Source organism: Felis catus, chromosome D3 (assembly GCF_018350175.1).
Source record: "Felis catus isolate Fca126 chromosome D3, F.catus_Fca126_mat1.0, whole genome shotgun sequence".
NCBI lineage: Eukaryota > Metazoa > Chordata > Mammalia > Carnivora > Felidae > Felis > Felis catus.
In genome coordinates, this window is record NC_058379.1 from 22,879,450 (window position 1) to 22,900,384 (window position 20,935).

Sequence of the window (20,935 nt, forward strand, 5' to 3'; positions counted from 1 at the left end):
GTTTTAAGTGTAACAGAATACAAAAAGTTCACGGATATGGTTTCAGATTCCACATAGCAACCAATTATAAGCTTTTTTTTTTTTTTTTTTTTTTTTTTTTTTTTTTAAGATTTATTCCTTTTTGAAAGAGAGAACAGGGAGGGGCAGAGAGAAAGAGCGAGAGAAAATCCCAAGCAGGCTCCATGCTGTCAGCACAGAGCCTGACGAGGGGCTCAATCTCACAAACCATGAGATCATGACCCGAGCTGAAATCAAGAGTCAGTCACTTAACCGACTGAGCCACCCAGGTACCCCTTATCTTTAAAGAAGTATTAGGGGCGCCTGGGTGGCGCAGCCGGTTGAGCGTCCGACTTCAGCCAGGTCACGATCTCGCGGTCCGTGAGTTCGAGCCCCGCGTCAGGCTCTGGGCTGATGGCTCAGAGCCCGGAGCCTGCTTCCGATTCTGTGTCTCCCTCTCTCTCTGCCTCTCCCCCGTTCATGCTCTCTCTCTCTCTCTCTGTCCCAAAAATAAAAAAGTTGAAAAAAAAAATTTTAAAGAAGTATTATGTGTCAAGTTTTGGTATAATATAACAGAAGAATACACACAATATTTTCCAGACAGGAAAACTATTAAAATATTCTTCTAACTACATATTTGTGTGAGGCTGGATTTACTTCATATATATTTCAACACATTTTTTTCCAACAACATATTTTAACAAATTAAATGCAGAAGTAGATATGAAGATGTAGCAAACATACACTAAGCCAAACATTAAAGAGATTTGTAAAAATTGTAAAAATAATGCCTCTTTACGCTATTTCTAGAGGACAAAAAAAGTTATTTTTCATCAAAAATGTTTATGTTAACATTAAGCTGGGTTTGTTTTTTTTTTTTCTTAACTTTTAGGATATTTATTTAAAGAGAGAGAGAGAGAGAGACAGAGTGTGTGTGTGTGTACATGTACATGAGCAGGGGGAGAGGCAGAGACCGGGGGTGGGATCCAAAGCAGGCTCCAAGTTCTCAGCACAGAGCCCCAAGCAGAACTGTGAGATCATGACCTGAGCTGAAGTCAGATGCTTAACCAACTGAGCCACCTAGGCACCCCTCTATTCTGTTTCTTATAGCAAAGAAAGGCTTAATGAAGATGGTATATTTTAGTAAGGTTTAGTAAGGTTTAGCTACCATGTAGCTTAGAGTCTCTAAAAATATAATTACTTAGGGTATACAAAGGTTTGTAACATGACTCCACCCCTATATATACACCAAAAAACTTGTTAGACAAAGAGTTCTGTGTCAATCTGTTCCATTTTATTCCTCTTCAGTCATTTCCTCCGAGGTCAATGACTAGGTGAAGGAATAATAAGTCATACTTGAAAGGAACTTATTTTTCTATAAGTCTTACCTTTTTTTTTCTTTTAGCCAATTCTAGTTCCATTCTTAAAAGGTAGCTCTTGACTAAAAGAACACTGAGTATTATTTACACTTAGAACTAAGAGAAAAGTTATGAGGAATCCTGAATTTAGGAAGATTTCTCTCATAAACCAACAGGCGATATGTAGGAAATGCTATGAGGGAGCAATGCTTTTAAAAATTATTACATAAAAGTACACTTTAAACATGCCCCCTCAGTACCACATTAACTTTTTTAACTCACACAAATATATAGGCCTAAATTTTTATTCTCTTCAAGATCATTTTACAAGGGTACTCATTTCTTCCAGTGATTACCAGACCCTGTTTTTTACTGACCTTTAAATAGCACAGAATTAAAGTAGCAAGCTAAAAACCAAACCAAACTGAGAAGCCATTACAAATCCACTCTTGCTGGCACATTCACTTGGGTGCTGATTCATGCCAGTGTATATAACCAAAGCAGCTACTGAAAACTGAAAATGGAATGAATGATTTTAAACATAAGAGGACAGAGAATTAAGTCAGCAAGATAAGGGTATGAAGTAATAATTTTTCATAGTCAAATAAAATAATTGCTCTTTTTAAAAAGACTGTCTCAATTCACATTACCTGTAAGGCTTTAGAGCCGATTTTCCCCTTGTACCTAAACATGCATTTAATCACCAAAGACTTAATTAACATTAGGACAAACTACTCACTGACATTCTTCTAGAAGAACGGTATTAAAAAATTATTTGGGGGGCACCTGGGTGGCGCAGTCGGTTAAGCGTCCGACTTCAGCCAGGTCACGATCTCGCGGTCCGTGGGTTCGAGCCCCGCGTCAGGCTCTGGGCTGATGGCTCGGAGACTGGAGCCTGTTTCCGATTCTGTGTCTCCCTCTCTCTCTGCCCCTCCCCCGTTCATGCTCTGTCTCTCTCTGTCCCAAAAATAAATAAACATTGAAAAAAAAATTTAAAAAAAAAAAAATTATTTGGCTAACTGTAAGCTGAATTAACTGCCTAATTTATTATAGTTTTTAAGAGTAATGGGTAGGGGCACCTGGGTGGCGCAGTCGGTTAAGCGTCCGACTTCAGCCAGGTCACGATCTCACGGTCCGTGAGTTCGAGCCCCGCGTCAGGCTCTGGGCTGATGGCTCAGAGCCTGGAGCCTGTTTCAGATTCTGTGTCTCCCTCTCTCTCTGCCCCTCCCCCGTTCATGCTCTGTCTCTCTCTGTCCCCAAAATAAATAAACATTGAAAAAAAAAATTAAAAAAAAAAAAAAAGAGTAATGGGTAAAAAAAGGAAGTCAGGGGGCGCCTGGGTGGCGCAGTCGGTTAAGCGTCCGACTTCAGCCAGGTCACGATCTCGCAGTCCGTGAGTTCGAGCCCCGCGTCGGGCTCTGTGCTGACAGCTCAGAGCCTGGAGTCTGTTTCAGATTCTGTGTCTCCCTCTCTCTCTGCCCATCCCCCGTTCATGCTCTGTCTCTCTCTGTCCCAAAAATAAATAAACGTTGAAAAAAAAATTTAAAAAAAAAAAAAAAAAGGAAGTCAAATTTGAGATGACTGACAGAGTGAGGAGACAAAAGGGAAGAAGAAAGAAACACACTGACAAGTCTTGACCTCATAAGAGGCTTGCAAACAAATTTCTCCTAGGATGTAAGTAGTAATTTCTTACTATTAGGGGGCATGTATTCCACGTGGTCAATTTCCTAGTATTACTGAGGAACACCAGGAATTGTGGAATCTGGCACTTCTTAGTTTCTACCAGTTCCATAAGGTCAGTGGGACCACCTACAAAATCTTGAAAAGTGATTAATCACCAAAATTCCAGGCTAGTTTTTGCTACAGGTTTATGCAGGTAAGAGAGGTAAATCGACACCTGAAAGGGAAGTCAACATTACAGATAAACACTTAACACAGAGAGCAGACACTGATGACAAGTCAAAATGCCTATTAAATTCATATACAGCATTCCAGGATAACAAGAAAAACTATCTGCTGCTAAGAGTGAAATATATGTAGGAATACCTGACAAAAGGTAAAAATGAAAGGAATTATCTCATTGTCAATTCCAGTCACTATTCCTCCCCCCAGTTTATTTATTTCGGAGAGACAGAGCACAAGTTGGGGAAGGGCAGAGAGGGAGAGAGAGAATCCCAAGCACACTTCACACTCAGAACAGAGCCCAATACAGGGCTCAATCTCACCAACTGCAAGATCATGACTTGAGCCAAAACCAAGAGTCAGGTATTTAACTGACTGAGCCACACAGGCACCCCTCCAGTCACTGTTCTCTTTTTTTTTTCCTTTAATGTTTATTTTTGAGAGAGAGAGTAAGAAAATCCCAAGCAGGCTCTGCACTGTAAGCACAGAACCAGACATGGGGCTCAAACTCATGAACCGTGAGATCATACCTTGAGCCAAAACCAAGAGTCAGAAGCTTAACTGACTGAGCCACCCAGGTGCCCCTCTAGTCACTATTCTTTTTAAAAAAAAATTTTTTTCAACGTTTATTTATTTTTGGGACAGAGAGAGACAGAGCATGAACGGGGGAGGGGCAGAGAGAGAGGGAGACACAGAATCGGAAACAGGCTCCAGGCTCCGACCCATCAGCCCAGAGCCCGACGCGGGGCTCAAACTCACGGACCGTGAGATCGTGACCTGGCTGAAGTCGGACGCTTAACTGACTGCGCCACCCAGGCGCCCCTCTAGTCACTATTCTTAAAACTGATGATAGGGGCGCCTAGGTAGCTCAGTCAGTTGAGCGTCCAATTCTTGGTTTCGGCTCAGGTCATGATCTTGTAGTTCATGGGTTCAAGCCCTGAAGCTGGCTCACGGCTGTGAGCACAGAGCCTGCTTCAGATCCTCTGCCCTCCCCCCACCTCCCTCCCTCCCTCCCCCTCTCTCTGTAAAAAAATGAACATAAAAAAAAAAAAAGACTGGTATTGAAGGTCATCAAAAATACAATTTCTCTTGGGGTGCCTGGGTGGCTCAGTCCATTAAGCAACCGACTTCAGCTCAGGACATGATTTCATGGTTCATGAGTTCGAGTCCCACATAGGGCTCTGTGCTTGACAGCTCAGAGCCTGGAGCCTGTTTCAGATTCTGTGTCTCCCTCTCTCTCTGCCCCCCTCAGGCTCGTGCTCTCAAATAAATAAATAAATAAATAAATAAATAAATAAATAAACATTAAAAAAATACAATTCTCCTGATACAATGCTTGGGATTTGTTTCAAAATAATCCAAAGAGTTGACAGTGAGGGAGTCAGAAGAAACAAGAATGGCCACGAATTAATGATTACTACAGTGGACTGATGCGTATAGGAGGGTTCACTGTACTATCCTCTTGAGATTTTCCATAATAAAACATGAAAACATATTTTTCTAATGTTTAACCTCCCAAGAAAGACTTCAATTTCCTTTAAGAATCTTTGGGGTGCCTGGGTGGCGCAGTCGGTTAAGCGTCCAACTTCAGCCAGGTCACGATCTCGCGGTCCGTGAGTTCGAGCCCCGCGTTGGGCTCTGGGCTGATGGCTCAGAGCCCAGAGCCTGTTTCCGATTCTGTGTCTCCCTCTCTCTCTGCCCCTCCCCCGTTCATGCTCTGTCTCTCTCTGTCCCAAAAATAAATAAACGTTGAAAAAAATTAAAAAAAAAAAAAAAAAAAAAAAAAGAATCTTTACTCGGATAAGAGAGCAGATGCTAACTTAAATCAGCACAGAGGTATACATTTAAACAAGGGAAGGAGTGCCCGGGTGGTTCAGTCAGTTAAGCATGTGATTCTTGACTTCGGCTCAAATCAGGATCTCACTGTTCATGAGACTGAGCTCCGCACTGGGCTCTGCCCTGGCAGTGCAGAGCCTGCTTGGGATTCTCACTCTCCATCTCTCTCTCTGCCCCTCCCCTCCTCATGTTCTCTCTCTCTCCCAAAATAAACATTAAAAAATAATAATAGTAAGGATTAAGCATGTAACAACCTAAATGCTAAAACAATAGATCAATTATTAATTAAATCAATGGTTCAGCAACTTGTAAAATGTTACATAGCTAGTAAAATGAACATCAGGAATCCAATGAATTAACATGGGAAAATGTTTAATTCCTTTAGTGAAATAAGCAAAATAGAAATTTAATTATGCCTTAATTCTAACTATATAAAATATACATGTGGACATGAACTAGTTAGGAATACAACCATGGGTACCGGTAGTAGAATTATAAATTAGTATTTGTAAAAACTTATTACAATGTTACTTCACGAGAAATTAAAAAAAAAAAAAAAAAAAAAAGACACATGGCCATACTGCTCCCCAACTACAGCACACAAAAGCATCCCCAGAGTACACCAGAAGACTATCCGCAGGGCACCAACAGAGACCCTACAGCATCAGGATCAGGACCACACTGTTGCTAGCTATGTGGTGGTATACAAAAAAGGACAACCCCTCAGTACAGAACACAGCTGCTTTTATAAGACTGTCATTTGCTATTCATTAGCATTGGCATACATACCATATAAATATTATGCAAACACATTTTCAATTCATTAAAAACTCTGTGGGAAAACCAATAAAATAAAATGTACTCTAGAGAAACAATATTAAAAGTTCATCTGTGTTTGGATATAGGATATATCAAAAAGTTGTTATACCCACAAACTAAGAAAAAATTGGCCTAGCTTCAAGATGAAAGCAGTTACCTTTCTCCTTTTAGTATGACATTTCTGCACAACTAGTTTTTCTGTTGTGTTTCAGTTTGTTTTTAATTTTAAAAGCATTTTCCACCCAGGTCCCTAATGAAGCTTGAAATTAACACGGCCTTTTCAATTCCTTCTCTGTGTACCAGACCAGCATGAAAAACAGTTTGGATCTAGGAAACATAACAAAGTAGAGGCAGGCCAATATTACAGAGCACCATTTCTTTTTTTAAGCCTTGAAGCACTGTTTACATATTCTCAGGATTGATAGAAATGTGGCCGGCTCATTGGTCCATCTTCTCCCCGTGGACTGGGCTGGGCCCTAAATGGTCCACAAGTCACTGAAATGTCCACTACAGACTCTTTTTAGTCAAAGATGTAGGCATGGGGGATGCAAAGCTGCTTTACCTTCTCTGGGATAAAAATACTGCCTTAAAGAGACAGAAAGGGAACATAGGGATTTACTTTTCTCCAGAAAGGTGAATTCAAAAAGAGTATGTGTATGACCATACCATAATTCTCCTACACACAACAGACACACATACACACACACACATACACACACACACACACGGTTTTCACTACATCTTACTTCCTATAAAAGGATTAAGAAACATGGAATCCAAGAACCATGAATTTTAGTCTTGACTCCATGTATTACCTGACTGAAAAGAGCCAGTATCTAATTCACAGGATTAAACAGAAATAAACAGCTCTAATACACTAAAATCCTCTATTACTAAGTAAACAATAAAAGAAAAGTAACAAGAAGAGAGTTCAGGAATGGAAAAGTGAAACGATTTAGAATAACAAAAATGCGTGGACTATTAGTGTTCACTTAATTTCAGGACAGAGTTCAATTCCAATTTTCTTGTTATTTCGTTTTTACTTACCATGACAGGAGGCCCAGATTAGGAGGAGAAATCCCCGTCCCTTCTTCCGTGTCTGGCAAGGTTTTCTTTCTTTTATGCCTGGATCTTTAAAAAGAAAAGGGAAAAAAAAGAGGACGAAATTGGCAAATTTCCCCCTGCTTGGCCATAGCCTAACTAAAGTAACTACATACTACTATGGCAGACCTGACAGAGTCAGCCCAGAACAAGTTAAATATCACCAGCCAGTCCCCACCAGTCAAATCCAAACTCCACAATGCCTTTGTGAAAATCTTCATGGTCCTAACCTATTTGAGCAAAAAAGTAGCAAAGGCTCGTCATGTTCCTAATGTTGATAGTAACATAGAAAATGTTATAAACTTTGAATGAAATAATAAAGATTAAAACTAACCTGCAAATGCAAAAACAAATTCTTGGAATATTATTGGATGTTTCTGTGGTGATCAATAAATCCAAAATGGATCTCCCTATCTGTAGGAATCAAACTGGCTTAGTAAGCAAAATATGAATGCATACATACACACAGTTAATTATTTCTGAACCATTTAAAAGAGAGTTGCAGGGTGTCTGGGTAGCTCAGTTGGTTAAGCGTCCAGCTTCAGCTCAGGTCATGACCTCACAGCTTGTGAGTTGGAGCCCCGTGTCAGGCTCTGTGCTGACAGCTTGGAGCCTGGAGCCTGCTTCAGATTCTGTGCCTCCCTCTCTCTGCCCCAACCCACTCGCATTCTGTCTCTGTCTCTCTCAAAAATAAATAAACATTAAAAAAAAATTTTTTTTGAAGAGAGTTGCATACATCAATTATATCCTTCACATTAATTTTTTCCCTTAATAGAGGATCCAGTCTAGGATTACATATTGAATCTAGTCATGTCTCTTGAGTCTCTTACAATCTAGGGCCCATATTATAGTAATAAATGTTTATTTCTTTTTGTGAGAGAAAGCGGGGGCAGATAGAAGATCTGAAGTGGGCTCTGCTCTGACAGCAGAGAACCTGATGCAGGGCTCAAACTCATGAATCATTAAGATCTAACCTGAGCCAAAGTTGGATGCTTAACCAACTGAGCCACCCAGGTGTCCCTATACTAATTGAAATAATGTTTCCTGACATCAAAATTAATTTAATAATCTCACATCTTTCCCTCACACCCAGACCATGTTTCTTAAGAAAGTAACACTTGGGGCGCCTGGGTGGCGCAGTCGGTTAAGCGTCCGACTTCAGCCAGGACACGATCTCGCGGTCCATGAGTTCGAGCCCCGCGTCGGGCTCTGGGCTGATGGCTCAGAGCCTGGAGCCTGTTTCCGATTCTGTGTCTCCCTCTCTCTCTGCACCTCCCCCGTTCATGCTCTCTCTCTGTCCCAAAAATAAAATAAAATGTTGAAAAAAAAAATTTTTTTAAAAAAAAAAGAAAGCAACACTTAAGGCACCTGGGTAGCTCAGTTAGTTAAGCATCCGACTCTTGATTTCAGCTCAGGTCATGATCTCACTGCCCGTTAGATCGAACCCCGCATCAAGCTCTGCACTGACAGCATGGAGCCTGCTTGGGATTCTCTCTCTCTCTGCCCCTTTTGTGCACGCACAAACTCTCTCACAATAAACAAACATTTTTTTAAAAATAGAATGTAACGCTTTAATTCATTGTTTTTGCAATATAAGTCTTAGGTACCTTATCTCAAGTTAATGATTCTAAAATTAAAAATCAATAAATATTTACATTATTATGGTAATGTAAAAAGTAAACACTGCAGAGTCAAGTAATACATTAGGATTAAAGGTCTAATAAGTTATAATATGGACCCCCACTGGGCCAAATGAAGGAAAAGATTCTTATTCTAATCATCAGAGTCAAATGATCTCCCTTTTCTTAATATATGCATGATAATTTGACAGCTAGAATCTGCAGGCTTCTCTGGGCTCCATCATCAATACCACTTCACAGATGTGACTTCTGAGAAATCATTACAAAAGTAAAATATTTAATCTCCCTACTGAACATAGTATCTCATCTTTCAGTCACCTGCAAAGGAAAAATTACCCAATTTCTTTCTCAATAACTAAAACTTACACTTGCGAACAATAACTCAACCAAGTAAGATACTGAACAATTCAGACTATAAGGTCACAGATCATATATAGCATATAAATCCAAAAAGAAGGGAAAAAAAAATACCCTGAATCAACAAGATTATAACTAATCCCTACTAAATTAGATTTAAAATTAGAGGATAATTTCCTAAATTAATTCAAAATCCTAAACAAATTTATTTTTCTAAACAAACAAATTTATTAATTTCCTAAATTAATTCAAATTCCTAAACAAAATCTACTCTTCTCCCTTATTCTTAACACGCACGCGTACGCACACACACACACACAGGAAAAACAAAAATGAAAATCCTACTTAAAATCAAATTATAGTGAGAAGTCCTATATCCCAGGACTCTGGAAATGCTTGTGTGAATTGAAAATTCTTTTATGAACACAGTTCTTGCCTGAGGTGTTCACAATCTTATGGGGGCAACAAACAGATAATAAAGGCAAAGTGTGAAAAGAGATGCAGAAATATAACTCCATGACGATGTAAAAGGCAGAGAAATAGATTCTGGTCTGAGTACTCAGGAAGGCATTTTAGAACTGAGCTTTTAATAGTTGAACTGGTCAGATTCTCAACTACTGAAACAGAGAATAGTAATGGCACAAGCAAAGACTGAGACGAAGACTGAAACAAAGACTGAGACTGAGACGAAGACAAGACAAGGGGAAAAAAAAAAGGCATACTGGAGAGTACTCGAGGGAAAGTAGGTCAATATGGCTACAGCAAAAGGTATCCTAGTTGTATGGGGGAAATGGGTGACTATTTGCAGGAGATGTGTTTAAATTTTTTTTTTAAGTTTATTTTTGAGAGAGAGAGAGAGAGAGAGAGAGAGAGAGAGAGAGCGAGCACACGCGTGAGCGAGCAGGCACGCAGAAGTGGGGGAGGGACAGAGAGAAGGAGACACAGAATCCCAAGCAGGCTCATGCCGTCAGCCCAGAGCCCAATGTGGGGCTCAAACTCATGAATTGCAAGATCATGACCTGAGCCGAAACCAAGAGTCGGGTGCTCAATAGACTGCGCCATCCATGAACCCCTGCAGGAGACATGTTTAAAAGCTGCTTGTCAAGAGCCTAAAATGCCATGCTAAGGAGACTGATCCTTATTCTGGAGGCAATGTCAAGCTGAAGGTGGCAGAACAAGGTACTGTACTGAAGTGGATCTAGAAGCGACAACTTCTCTTGTCAATAAAATCAGATTATAGGGGTGCCTGGGTGGCTCAGTCGGTTGAGCATTGACTTTGGCTCAGGTCATGATCGCAAGGTCTGTGAGTTCAAGCCCCTCATCAGGCTCTGTGCTGACAGCTCGGTTTCTGCTTCGGATTCTGTGTCTCCCTCTCTCTCTGCCCCTCCACCACTCATGCTCTGTCTCCTCTGTTTCAAAAATAAATAAACATTTAAAAAAAATTAAAATTAGATTATAATTTCCTGGGGCCCCTGGCTGGCTCAGTCAGTTAAGCATCTGACTTCAGCTGAGGTCATGATCTTGCAGTTCGCGAGTTCAAGCCCCACATTAGGCTCTGTCCTGAGGGCTCAGAGCCTGGAGCCTGCTTTAGTCTCTGTGTCTCCCTCTCTGTCTGCCCCTCCCTCACTCATGCTCTGTGTGTGTGTGTGTGTGTGTCTCTCTCTCTCAAAAATAAATTTAAAAAAATTTTTTAAATAAAATTAGATTTCCTAAATTAAACAAATGGCAGAAACAGGAGGCAGTACTAAAGACTGAAGTAGTCATAGACACACACAAATCTATGAAAAGAAGAACAGGTCAGACATTAATAACCATGCTGGGGACAGGATTACCAATTTTTTTAGAACTTCTTTTCTAGTTAAATATCACATTTGTAACACTAAGTCTAGTAATGAGGTCTTGATTTTTATATAGATATGTAACAATTTAAGAGAACTCAAAAGAAGAATCAAGGTTTCAATTTAAGAGAATTCCATGTTGTTAAGAACTGTCTATTCTAAGACCTACCCTATGACCCAGCAATAGCACTGCTAGGAATTTACCCAAGGGATACAGGAGTACTGATGCACTTGTACCCCAATGTTTATAGCAGCACTCTCAACAATAGCCAAATTATGGAAAGAGCCTAAATGTCCATCAACTGATGAATGGATAAAGAAATTGTGGTTTATATACACAATGGGAGTACTACGTGGCAATGAGAAAGAATGAAATCTGGCCCTTTGTAGCAACATGGATGGAACTGGAGAGTGTTATGCTAAGTGAAATAAGACAGAGAAAGACTGATACCATGTTTTCACTCTTATGTGGATCCTGAGAAACTTAACAGAAATCCATGGGGGAGGGGAAGGAAAAAAAAAAAAAAAAAAAAGGTTAGAGTGGAAGAGAGCCAAAGCCTAAGAGACTCTTAAAAACTGAGAACTGAGGGTTGATGGGGGGTGGGAGGAAGGGGAGGGTGGGCGATGGGTATTGAGGAGGGCACCTTTTGGGATGAATACTGGGTGTTGTATGGAAACCAATTTGACAATAAACTTCATATATTGGGGAAAAAAAAGAACTGTCTATTCTAAACAACATTAGTAGGGCTACAACTCATTTAATCTCAATTTAAATACAAGTTTCCAAGTATAGTATACTGTATTACAGCACATTATATATGGAAAAAATAATCTGCCTTGAACTCTAGTGAAAAAATCGTATTTAGAGATTTAACATTAAAGTGAACATATAAGAGCTCATCTAATTATGTACATGGACAGACAGGGCGCCCCCACACACACAAATTAATCTTTAAATTAGTCTTTGCTGCTTCAAAACAGAAAAAGGGGGGGGGGGAACAATACAATAAACTTACCAAGTGAAGTTTGTCCCAAGAACTTTCTCTATTAGAAGGTTTCACAAGACAATCTGCAAAAGAAAAACCAGTAATTTTACAAATAGCCTTCCAATCAAGTTAAGCCACTTAAATCTCCCCACAAGACTTTTCTCTACAAGTTGGAATGCCATATTAATACATTTTTTTAATTGTTATAATGTTGATTTAGTCAACAACAGATTTTAGAATGTTTAACTGCCCAAAATAAGCCCAGTCAGGCCTCATCATGCCTTTAGAAACTACAGAACTGTACAGACAGAACTTTCTAGGAACCTACAGATACTCCTATTTAAGAGTTTCTCCTCAATCAATTATCATTTCTGATGGCTTCTCAGCTAAACTTTTGCTACTACATGAACCAATACGTAATTTCTTTTTTTAATATCTATTTTTGATACAGAGACAGAGCATGAGCAGGGGAGGGGCAGAGAGAGAGGGAGACACAGAATGTGAAGCAGGCTCCAGGCTCTGAGCTGGCAGCACTGAGCCCGATGTGGGGCTCAAACTCACAAACCGTGAGATCATAACCTGAGCCGAAGTCAGATGCTTAACTGATCTCACAGGAGATCTAGGCTTGGACTTGGTAATTTAAGGTGTTTTGTACACACAACTGGCTTCTACCAAAGGATCTTTTATGTGTCTGAAAAAAATTGGGACAGAAGTGGCGGGGGGTGGTATGGTCTAGGCACGAAGAATTTTTATCACAACTAGGCAAACCTGACCTTTACAGAGATAAAAGACTTAATCGACCTGATTCTCTTGCAATGATTTCTCAGTATTTGCAGACAACTCAACCTTTTGGCTGTTACACAACATGAAATCATATAAATAAACAAAACTGTATAAAATATTAAAATCCTAAAATTAAGGAGTCAGTCAACATAGCACATTATATCCATAACTTCCAGAAAACTTTCAACTGATAAGAACCATAAAAAGGAAGCTAAATATGCAATAATAAAGTATTTTAACCATTTTACAAGTAAAATTTTTGTCTCCCAATAACTTTTAATTTAAATTTTGTAACTTAAGGGCACCGGGGTAGCTTAAGTTGGCTAAGCATCTGACTTTGGCTCAAGTCATGATCTCGCGGTTCACGGGTTTGAGCCCCACATGGGGCTCTGTGCTGACAGCTCAGAACCTGGAACCTGCTTCAGATTCTGTGTCTCCCCTCTCTACCCCTTCCCCGCTTGTTCTCTCTCAAAAATAAACATTAAAAATTGTTTTACATAATTTATAAATTTTGTAACTTAGAAGCCATATTAACCACATACTACATCAGAAATAAAGCCATTCATAATTTGCAACTTGAGACACAAACCATATTAAGTATCAAGTTTAATCTTGTTAAGTTGTTTAAAAAGATATAATACAGAAGAAAAGTTGGGGGTCTGTAAATCTGCAGGACCTTTCCATGCTAGTGTATAATTTTTGCTAAGCACGTGAATACTGAAATACATTACTACAAACATTTTCCTTCTAAATTACATCGGTAGGTACATTATATTATCCATGATTTTTTACTTTAGGATAATAAATAATCATTTGTTAAAAACAACAGATAACTGGGGCGCCTAGGTCACTCAAACAGCCAATTCTTGATATCGGCTCAGGTCATGATCTCGAAGTGGGATCAAGCCCCACGTTGGGCTCCATGATAAGCATGAAGACTACCTGGGATTCTTTCCCTCTCTGTCCCTTCCTGCTTGCATGTGCACGTCTCTCTCTGCCCCTTCCCTGCTTGCTCATGCACACATGCTCTCTCTCAAAAATAAACATTAACAAAAAAGAGAAAAAGGGAGAGATGCTTGGTCTCTTTGTCCTTAAAAACAACAACAAGGGGCATCTGGGTGGCTCAGTCAGTAAATGTCCGACTTCAGCTCAGGTCATGATCTCACGGTTCGTGGGTTTGAGCCCCGTGTCAGGCTCTGTGCTGACAGCTCAGAGCCTGGAGGCTGCTTCAGATTCTTTGTCTCCCTCTTTTCTCTGCTCCTCCCCCACTCACACTCTGTCTCTCTCTCAAAAGTAAATAAACATTAAAAAAAAAATTTTTTTTAAACAACAAAAACAGATGAAATAGTGTATGTGAAGAGACATTATTCCACTTTAAAACTAGTACAAACAGGAGCACCTGGGTGGCTCAGTCAGTTAAGCATCCAACTCTGGATTCTGGCTCAGGTCATATTCTGTAGGTTTGAGTTTGAGACCCACATCTGGCTCCTCCACTGATGGCACAGAGCCTGCTTGGAATTCTCTTTCTCCCTCTCTCTCTCTCTCTCTCTCTGCATGCCCCCCACCCCTGCCTGTGCTTATTCACTCTTTCAAAATAAATAAATGCAAAAAAAAAAAAACTATTATAAACAAAAAATGAGACACAGCTCATTGTAACTCAGGAAGTTATCAGAGTACTATGAGGTTAACTGTCCAATGACATGCATGTGTTCAGAGTTCAGAGGATGGACAGCCCAGGGAGGCTTCAGAGCTGATGAAGAATTTCAACTGGGTTTTACAGATTGTATGCGACTTAACTAAAGAGAAAGAAGGGACAGGGACAATTCTAGAGAGCATGGCTATTAATACCACAGTAGGAAGTAATCAGGACATTTCTGAGAAACAGAGAATAGGTCAGAACATCAAGAAAGTATTCAGGAAGAGAAGACTAGAAAGGCAGGACACAACTGTGGTCCTTCAATGTCAGGCTAAGGAGTCAGATTTAATTCAATGGTGTGAAACCAAATCAGCAGGAAAATAGTAACACGAAAATGGTGGTATTTAACAGCAGCAAGCAGTAAGTAGAAGGGTCTGGAAGGGAAAATTGACTTAGGATATTCCCAGACTAGTAGTTCAGATATGAACTGCTAACAGCCAAATATCTCAACTGTAGCAAAAATGCATAGGAATATATCAAAGTGAGTAAAAGCATTAATTGCCTGAGCTTAGTAATTGATTAGAAATGGGGGAAAAAAAGGGGCGCCTGGGTGGCTCAGTCGGTTAAGTGTCCGACTTCAGCTCAGGTCACGATCTCACGGTCCATGAGTTCGAGCCCCGCGTCGGACTCTGGGCTGATGGCTCAGAGCCTGGAGCCTGCTTCCAATTCTGTGTCTCCCTCTCTCTCTGCCCCTCCCCCATTCATGCTCTGTCTCTCTCTGTCTCAAAAACAAATAAACGTTAAAAAAAATTTTTTTTTAAATAAAAAAAAATTAAAAAAAAAGAAATGGGGAAAAAAAGAGGCAGAGCAAGTTGTCAACAGTAACTGCAAAATGAAATGTTAAGGCCTGTGGTGAATGGAAAAAGGACAATATCATTAAGAAACGAAAGGTGGGACGCCTGGCTGGTTCAGTTAGAAAAGCATGCAACTCGATCTCAAGATCATGAGTTCAAGCCCCACGATGGGGGTAGAGATTACTGGAGCACCTGGATGGCTCAGTCGCTTAAGCATCCAACTTCGGCTCAGGTCAAGATTTCCCAGTTTGTGGATTTGAGCCCCGTGTTGGGCTCTGTGCTAACAGCTCAGAGCCTGGAGCCTGCTTCAGATTCTGTGTTCCCTCTCTCTCTGCCTCTCCCCACCCCCTCTCATGCCCTGTCTCTGTTTCGCTCTCTCTCAAAAATAAACATTAAAAAAAAGATTCCTTAAGAATTAAAAATCTTTAAAAAAATAAAAATAAAAATAAAAATAAAAATAAAAATAAAAATAAAAATAAAAATAAAAATAAAAGAAAGGTGACCTCCCAAGCAGATGTATATCCAGCAGGTGGGGGGCGGGGGGTGAGGGGGCAGGAGGGATTAAATTCAACAGACAGGTCAAGTCTAGGGGTAATAATAAACTGATTCAAAGTGCTAAACTTACTTCAAGGAAATCACTGTATCTACCATAAAAATCATTTGACAGGTTTTAAATTACTTGATAATTTATTCTGTCAAACATGAGAAGTCCGTCAATACAGAAGTGTTTGTATAAAGTTTCCACAGGTGTAAAGTTCCAAGAGATGGACCAAACAACAGCAGATTCAACAAAAGGTTCAGACAGTCTGCTTCAATAATAGCAATGACTCTCCTTCCTAATAACCACAATCAAACAACTACTTGGTTGGAAGCAAGTATGTCACTGTGAGACACTGCCAACAAAAACAAACAAAAAACAAAAACAAAAACAACGCTTCCCCTTCCTCTTAGGACTATTTGCCAGATAAAGGCCATGTAGAGGTGTAGAGGTCTGAAAGAAGCTCTCTGGTGCCATAAGCTACCTTTCAATGATAGTAGCAGGTATCCCAGGATACAGTCATGTATACCTCAGAGAGTAAGAGCAGTAAGGTTTGGGTGACCCTGAATATATATTGAAAATATTTGAAGTACCACCACATAGGGTTCAACAGGGCAAAGAGGCACATCAATTTGGACCATATATATAATAAAAGAATTCAAACTACAAAAACTAATCAGATTGAACCAAATTTATGAGGAAAAACAAAGAGACTCAGGGCCAGGCCTCTTAAAATGTTGGGGGGTGTGACACAGGTGGCTAAAGCAGCACTTTTTTTGGCTAGTGTATATTTTAACTGTAAAAGAACGATGCATTTTTTTTTTTTTTTTTTTTTTTTACATAGTCCTGTCTCACTTTCAAATACAGGACAATTAAGAGTTCAAAACTTTTTTTTTAAGTTTATTTATTTATTTTAAGAGAGTGAGAGTGTAAGCAGAGAGGGACAGACAGAATCCCAAGCAGGCTCCTCACTGTCAGTGCAGAGCCCGATGTGGGGCTCAAACCCACAAACTGTGAGATCATGACCTGAGCTGAAATCAAGAGTCCAACGCTTAACCAACTGAGCCATTCACATGCCCCAAGAGTTCGAAACTTCAAAAAGGCAACAATGAATAATTTTAAAGCAATCTTTTTTTTTCAACGTTTATTTGAGAGAGAGAAAGAACGTGTGCTTGCACAAGTAGAGGAGGAACAGAGACAAGGAGACACAGAATCTGAAGCAGGCTCCAAGCTCTGAGCTATCAGCACACAGTCCAATGCAGGGCTTGAATTCATGAACTACAAGATCATGATCTGAGCCGAAGTCAGACAATCAAACAGCAGAGACACCCAGGAACCCCAAAGAAATCTTTTATTTTCACTGTATGTGAAAGAAATGCCTTTTCTTGCACATGTACTGCATTTTAAGAAAACAGATTCATAGCAAAATTTGAGTGTGGAGGCAATATAAAATAATTCAGATGTTAAATTTTAAGTGGCTTTCCAACTGCCACTATTTTAGACAAAAACCTTTTCAGTCTGTGTTTCCTTGTTTATGCCTAACAACTTTTCAGGTATCTGATGGATGATATGATCTTCCCGAACTAGGATTCTGTGGCATGGTGTGTGGAATTATCCCATTGTGGGGAAATTATTTAATCATCAACATTAACCAAAACCCAAGCATTTACCAGCTGAGTAAAACTACTATGGCTTGGTACTCCTAGAAGTCCAAACCTCAGGTTTTCTAAAACCTTTGCTGCTGAAGTCAACTATAAATAAAAACAGCAACAGTTCAAAAAGCATGGCTGCATTCACCTATCATGACAAGTTCACTGTGGTGGAGGTTCATTTATTTGACAAGTATTTGGGGATCATAGGCACTATTCTAGGCACTGGGAATGCAGCAATGAACCAATCAAAGTTCCCACCCTTAAAGGAGCTGCAATTCTAGTATCAGCTAAAATATTCTCACATGGTTGAATGTCGTCAGTGTGACTTTTCTCCCCTACTTATTAATTAGATCCATGCTTTGGAAAAGATAAGAAGAAACAGTAAATATAAAATTGAGTCACTGACCTCCTTTCAGTGATATCTCTAAACAAGATGGGAGAGAGAAAGAGACAGACTCTACATTATCTTTTCTACTTGGAAACACTAAGTAACGTCTGTGCATTTTCAGGGATCCAGATGCAAATTCATCATCAGTATGCATTCCTCTGCCAGCTGTAGAGCACAGATAAGCAGCTAAAATATTATCACTTCCTAACCAAAAAAAAACCAAAACAAAACTACCTTCTTGAAAAACAAAAACCCAGTAATCTGCCAGAAGCTGTAACTTAAATTTCATCTTATAATCACATTTCTATACCAAAGAGTCTTTCACTGGTAATAAGTCTCTTGAACCAGCAACACGTAAGACAATGTTGAACACACCAAAAAAAAAAAAAAAAAAAAAAAAAAAGCTCTGTTTCAATACATAACCCAGGGGCCATGGGATCAAGCCCTGTATTTAAAAAACATTTTTTTAAATAAAAAGGGAAAGAAAAACATTCCTACTCCAGAAATTCATAGCTCCTCATGGAAATTTAAATTTTCCTAATTATAATTCTCCCCTTTAACATATTATATGATTATCTCTTAACATGAGACTGCAGACTCTGTCCCTGCTTCCTACTGTTCAAAGAATAAAATTTTAACTACCTTTTTTTAGGACAAAACACCTAAATGACCAATCCCTATGAAGATAAGCAATTTTACAATAAGGTCTCAAAAAGGTTTTTTTGTTTTTTAATGTTTATTTATTTTTGAGAGAGAGAGAGAGAGAGAGAGAGACAGAGTGTGAGCCGGGGAGGCGCAGAGAGAGACGGAGACACAGAACCCGAAGCAGGCTCCAGGCTCTGAGCTGTCAGCACAGAGGCTGACGCGGGACTCCAACCCACAAACTGTGAGATCATGACCTGAGCCGAAGTTGGACGCTCAACCGACTGAGTCCCCAGGCACCACTCAAAAAGTTTTTAAATATTTAAATTATGAGCTATTTCTTATGTACTCAATAGAAAAAGAAAACTAATCAAATGAGATAGGTAACAAAAACCAAAAATACAAAAAAGGAAAAAAAAAAAACGAGGCAACTAAAAAACTAAGCAAAATTCAACACATCCCATCATTTTGAAACCTGCAGATTTATACTGCTTAATATGCTTTGCTCTGGACCCTGCCCTCAACAAACAAAAACAGACTCTCCAAACTCCCACCCATTTTATACCAAAGCTCCCCCCACCTCACAGCTGCATAAGAGGTTTCTTTTCTTGAAAAACAAAATTTAATATGAAGGTCAGTTTACCATGGGAACTGAACAGTGTGCTCATGTATAAACGAGCATGATTATCCTGTTTTGCCCAGGTACTTGAGATGTTTAACACGAATTCTAGGAAAAATGTAAATAAACTCTTCAAAAAAATAGCTATCAATATCTCAATCTGCATATTGTTTATTAGTATATTAGTATTATATTTAGGAATGTTAATGTTCCTCTCCCAGTCTGTAAACAGACTGTCCAAAGTTCTGGTTTTGTCCACTCAGTTTTATATAGGGTAATGGGCATCAAAATGGACAAGTACCAGAAAGCTGAATGAAAATGCACGTCCACCTTTTAAGCATACAACTTAATAATGAAGAAACAGATCTGAATTTTTAACTGCTGTACTCATAATTAAAAACTGCCCAATTCCAGCTAGCCAATAGGTACATTCAAGAAAAGAGAGACAAAATTCAAGTAATATAGGCTATGTGCAATGAAAAGAATCCACTCTTCTACTGGCCTACTTAAAACGTATATTCTGGCAATTAGGTAGGGGGCTACTCATATTTTTGAAAGCAAGCCAATAAAAACCCAAATAACTTCCAATAACCACACACTACAACACAGCCTCTGTTTAAAACAGCATGTTCAAATACCTACTCTTTCGAAGCAGTTCTCAATTATTAAATAGCCAAAAGACCAGAAATTGTCTTGACCAGAACACCATCTTCTTAAGACCATCCTTTTAATATCATATTCAACAGAAACCCAGGAAAAGACCTACCCTTTTAAACTACTAACATTTATCTTATGTAAACAGAGAGAAACGTGTGACTGTCATCCAAACAGATACAAGGGGAGAAAAAAAAAAAAAAAACCTTTTCAGCTGAAGTCAAAAAGTAGAATTCATCAACATGCTTTACAGGAAAGGAGGGCAAAAGTACCACGTTAAATCAAGGCTAATAAGAAATTAGCTATTAAGCAAAAGAGATTTCTCCTTTTTTGTTTTGAAATAACTACACTAAAATAACAACTCCTAAAACTCAAGTCATGGGTCCATACTGAAGATAAAAAACCAAACTCTGAATTTTAAAAATTCTTAAGCTATCATTTTGCTTAACCCAGTAAGGGGAAAAGGGGAAATGGGGATTAAAAAAAAAGTATATTCGCTTAGATTACTTCTATTCATACCAAACATATTAAAATATTGGTAAAATATCCTTTAAAACAAGATGAAAAACTTCTCAAATAGCCTAATCTAAACCAATTCTGGGGCTCCTAGGTGGCTCAGTTGGTTAAGCATCTGACTTCAGTTCAGGTCATGATCTCCCAGTTTGTGAGCTCTAGCCTCAATTTCTCTCTCTCTCTCTCTCTCTCTCTCTCTCTCCCTCTCCCTCTCTCTCCCTCCCTCCCTCCCTCCCCTTAGCTCTCTTACGCTTTCTCTCTCTCAAAAAATAAAAATAAACCTGTTCTGCATAAATTATGGAATATCCCAAGCATATTGTTTATACATCACAAACTTATACTATTCAATTCAACATGAAAATAATAATCCACGCAATTCAAATTCTCAAGGTTCCAATAAGCGTGTAAACATATCTAATGTCAATCAGCACCACTCATAAGTTTCTTGCATTTTTCAACCTGAAAACAGTTTGTCAGAGGAACTAATGTCTGTAAGGGGCAGAAGGACAAATGCGTTTTATCCAGCTCTCTGGTAAAACAGCAGGCCTATGACGTGAACACCACATCTGTGTACTACTGTTTTCAATCAGGACATTTAAATATGCTAAAATGCAAAGATACGTAAGACTTTAGAAAGAGCTTACCCTTTTTCTTTTCTACTGATTTATATCTTCAGTCTTTAACCTAAGTCCTACATCCTATAGCATATGGTTATATTTTCAATTACCAGTATTTCCATGCTGTGGTATACAGACCACTGGCGAGATTTGAGAAGACTTAAATGGAACACAAATATCTTAAAAAAAAAAAAAAAAAAAAAAA

At 39.1% G+C, this 20,935-nt stretch overlaps 1 protein-coding gene across 13 annotated transcripts in view; it reads right to left on the minus strand.

Moving 5' to 3' along the window:
- MTMR3 (myotubularin related protein 3) overlaps positions 1–20,935 on the minus strand; it is a 148,888-nt gene that overhangs the window by 50,337 nt on the left and 77,616 nt on the right. For all 13 annotated transcript variants that reach the window (XM_045041493.1, XM_045041496.1, XM_003994781.6 and 10 more), the window contains 2 exons: positions 11,865–11,917; positions 6,960–7,043 (listed from right to left, as the gene is read on the minus strand). In XM_045041493.1, coding sequence (XP_044897428.1) covers positions 6,960–6,962 — 3 coding nt within the window. In that variant the 5' untranslated portion in view covers positions 6,963–7,043; positions 11,865–11,917. The remainder of the gene's footprint in view (positions 1–6,959; positions 7,044–11,864; positions 11,918–20,935) is intronic.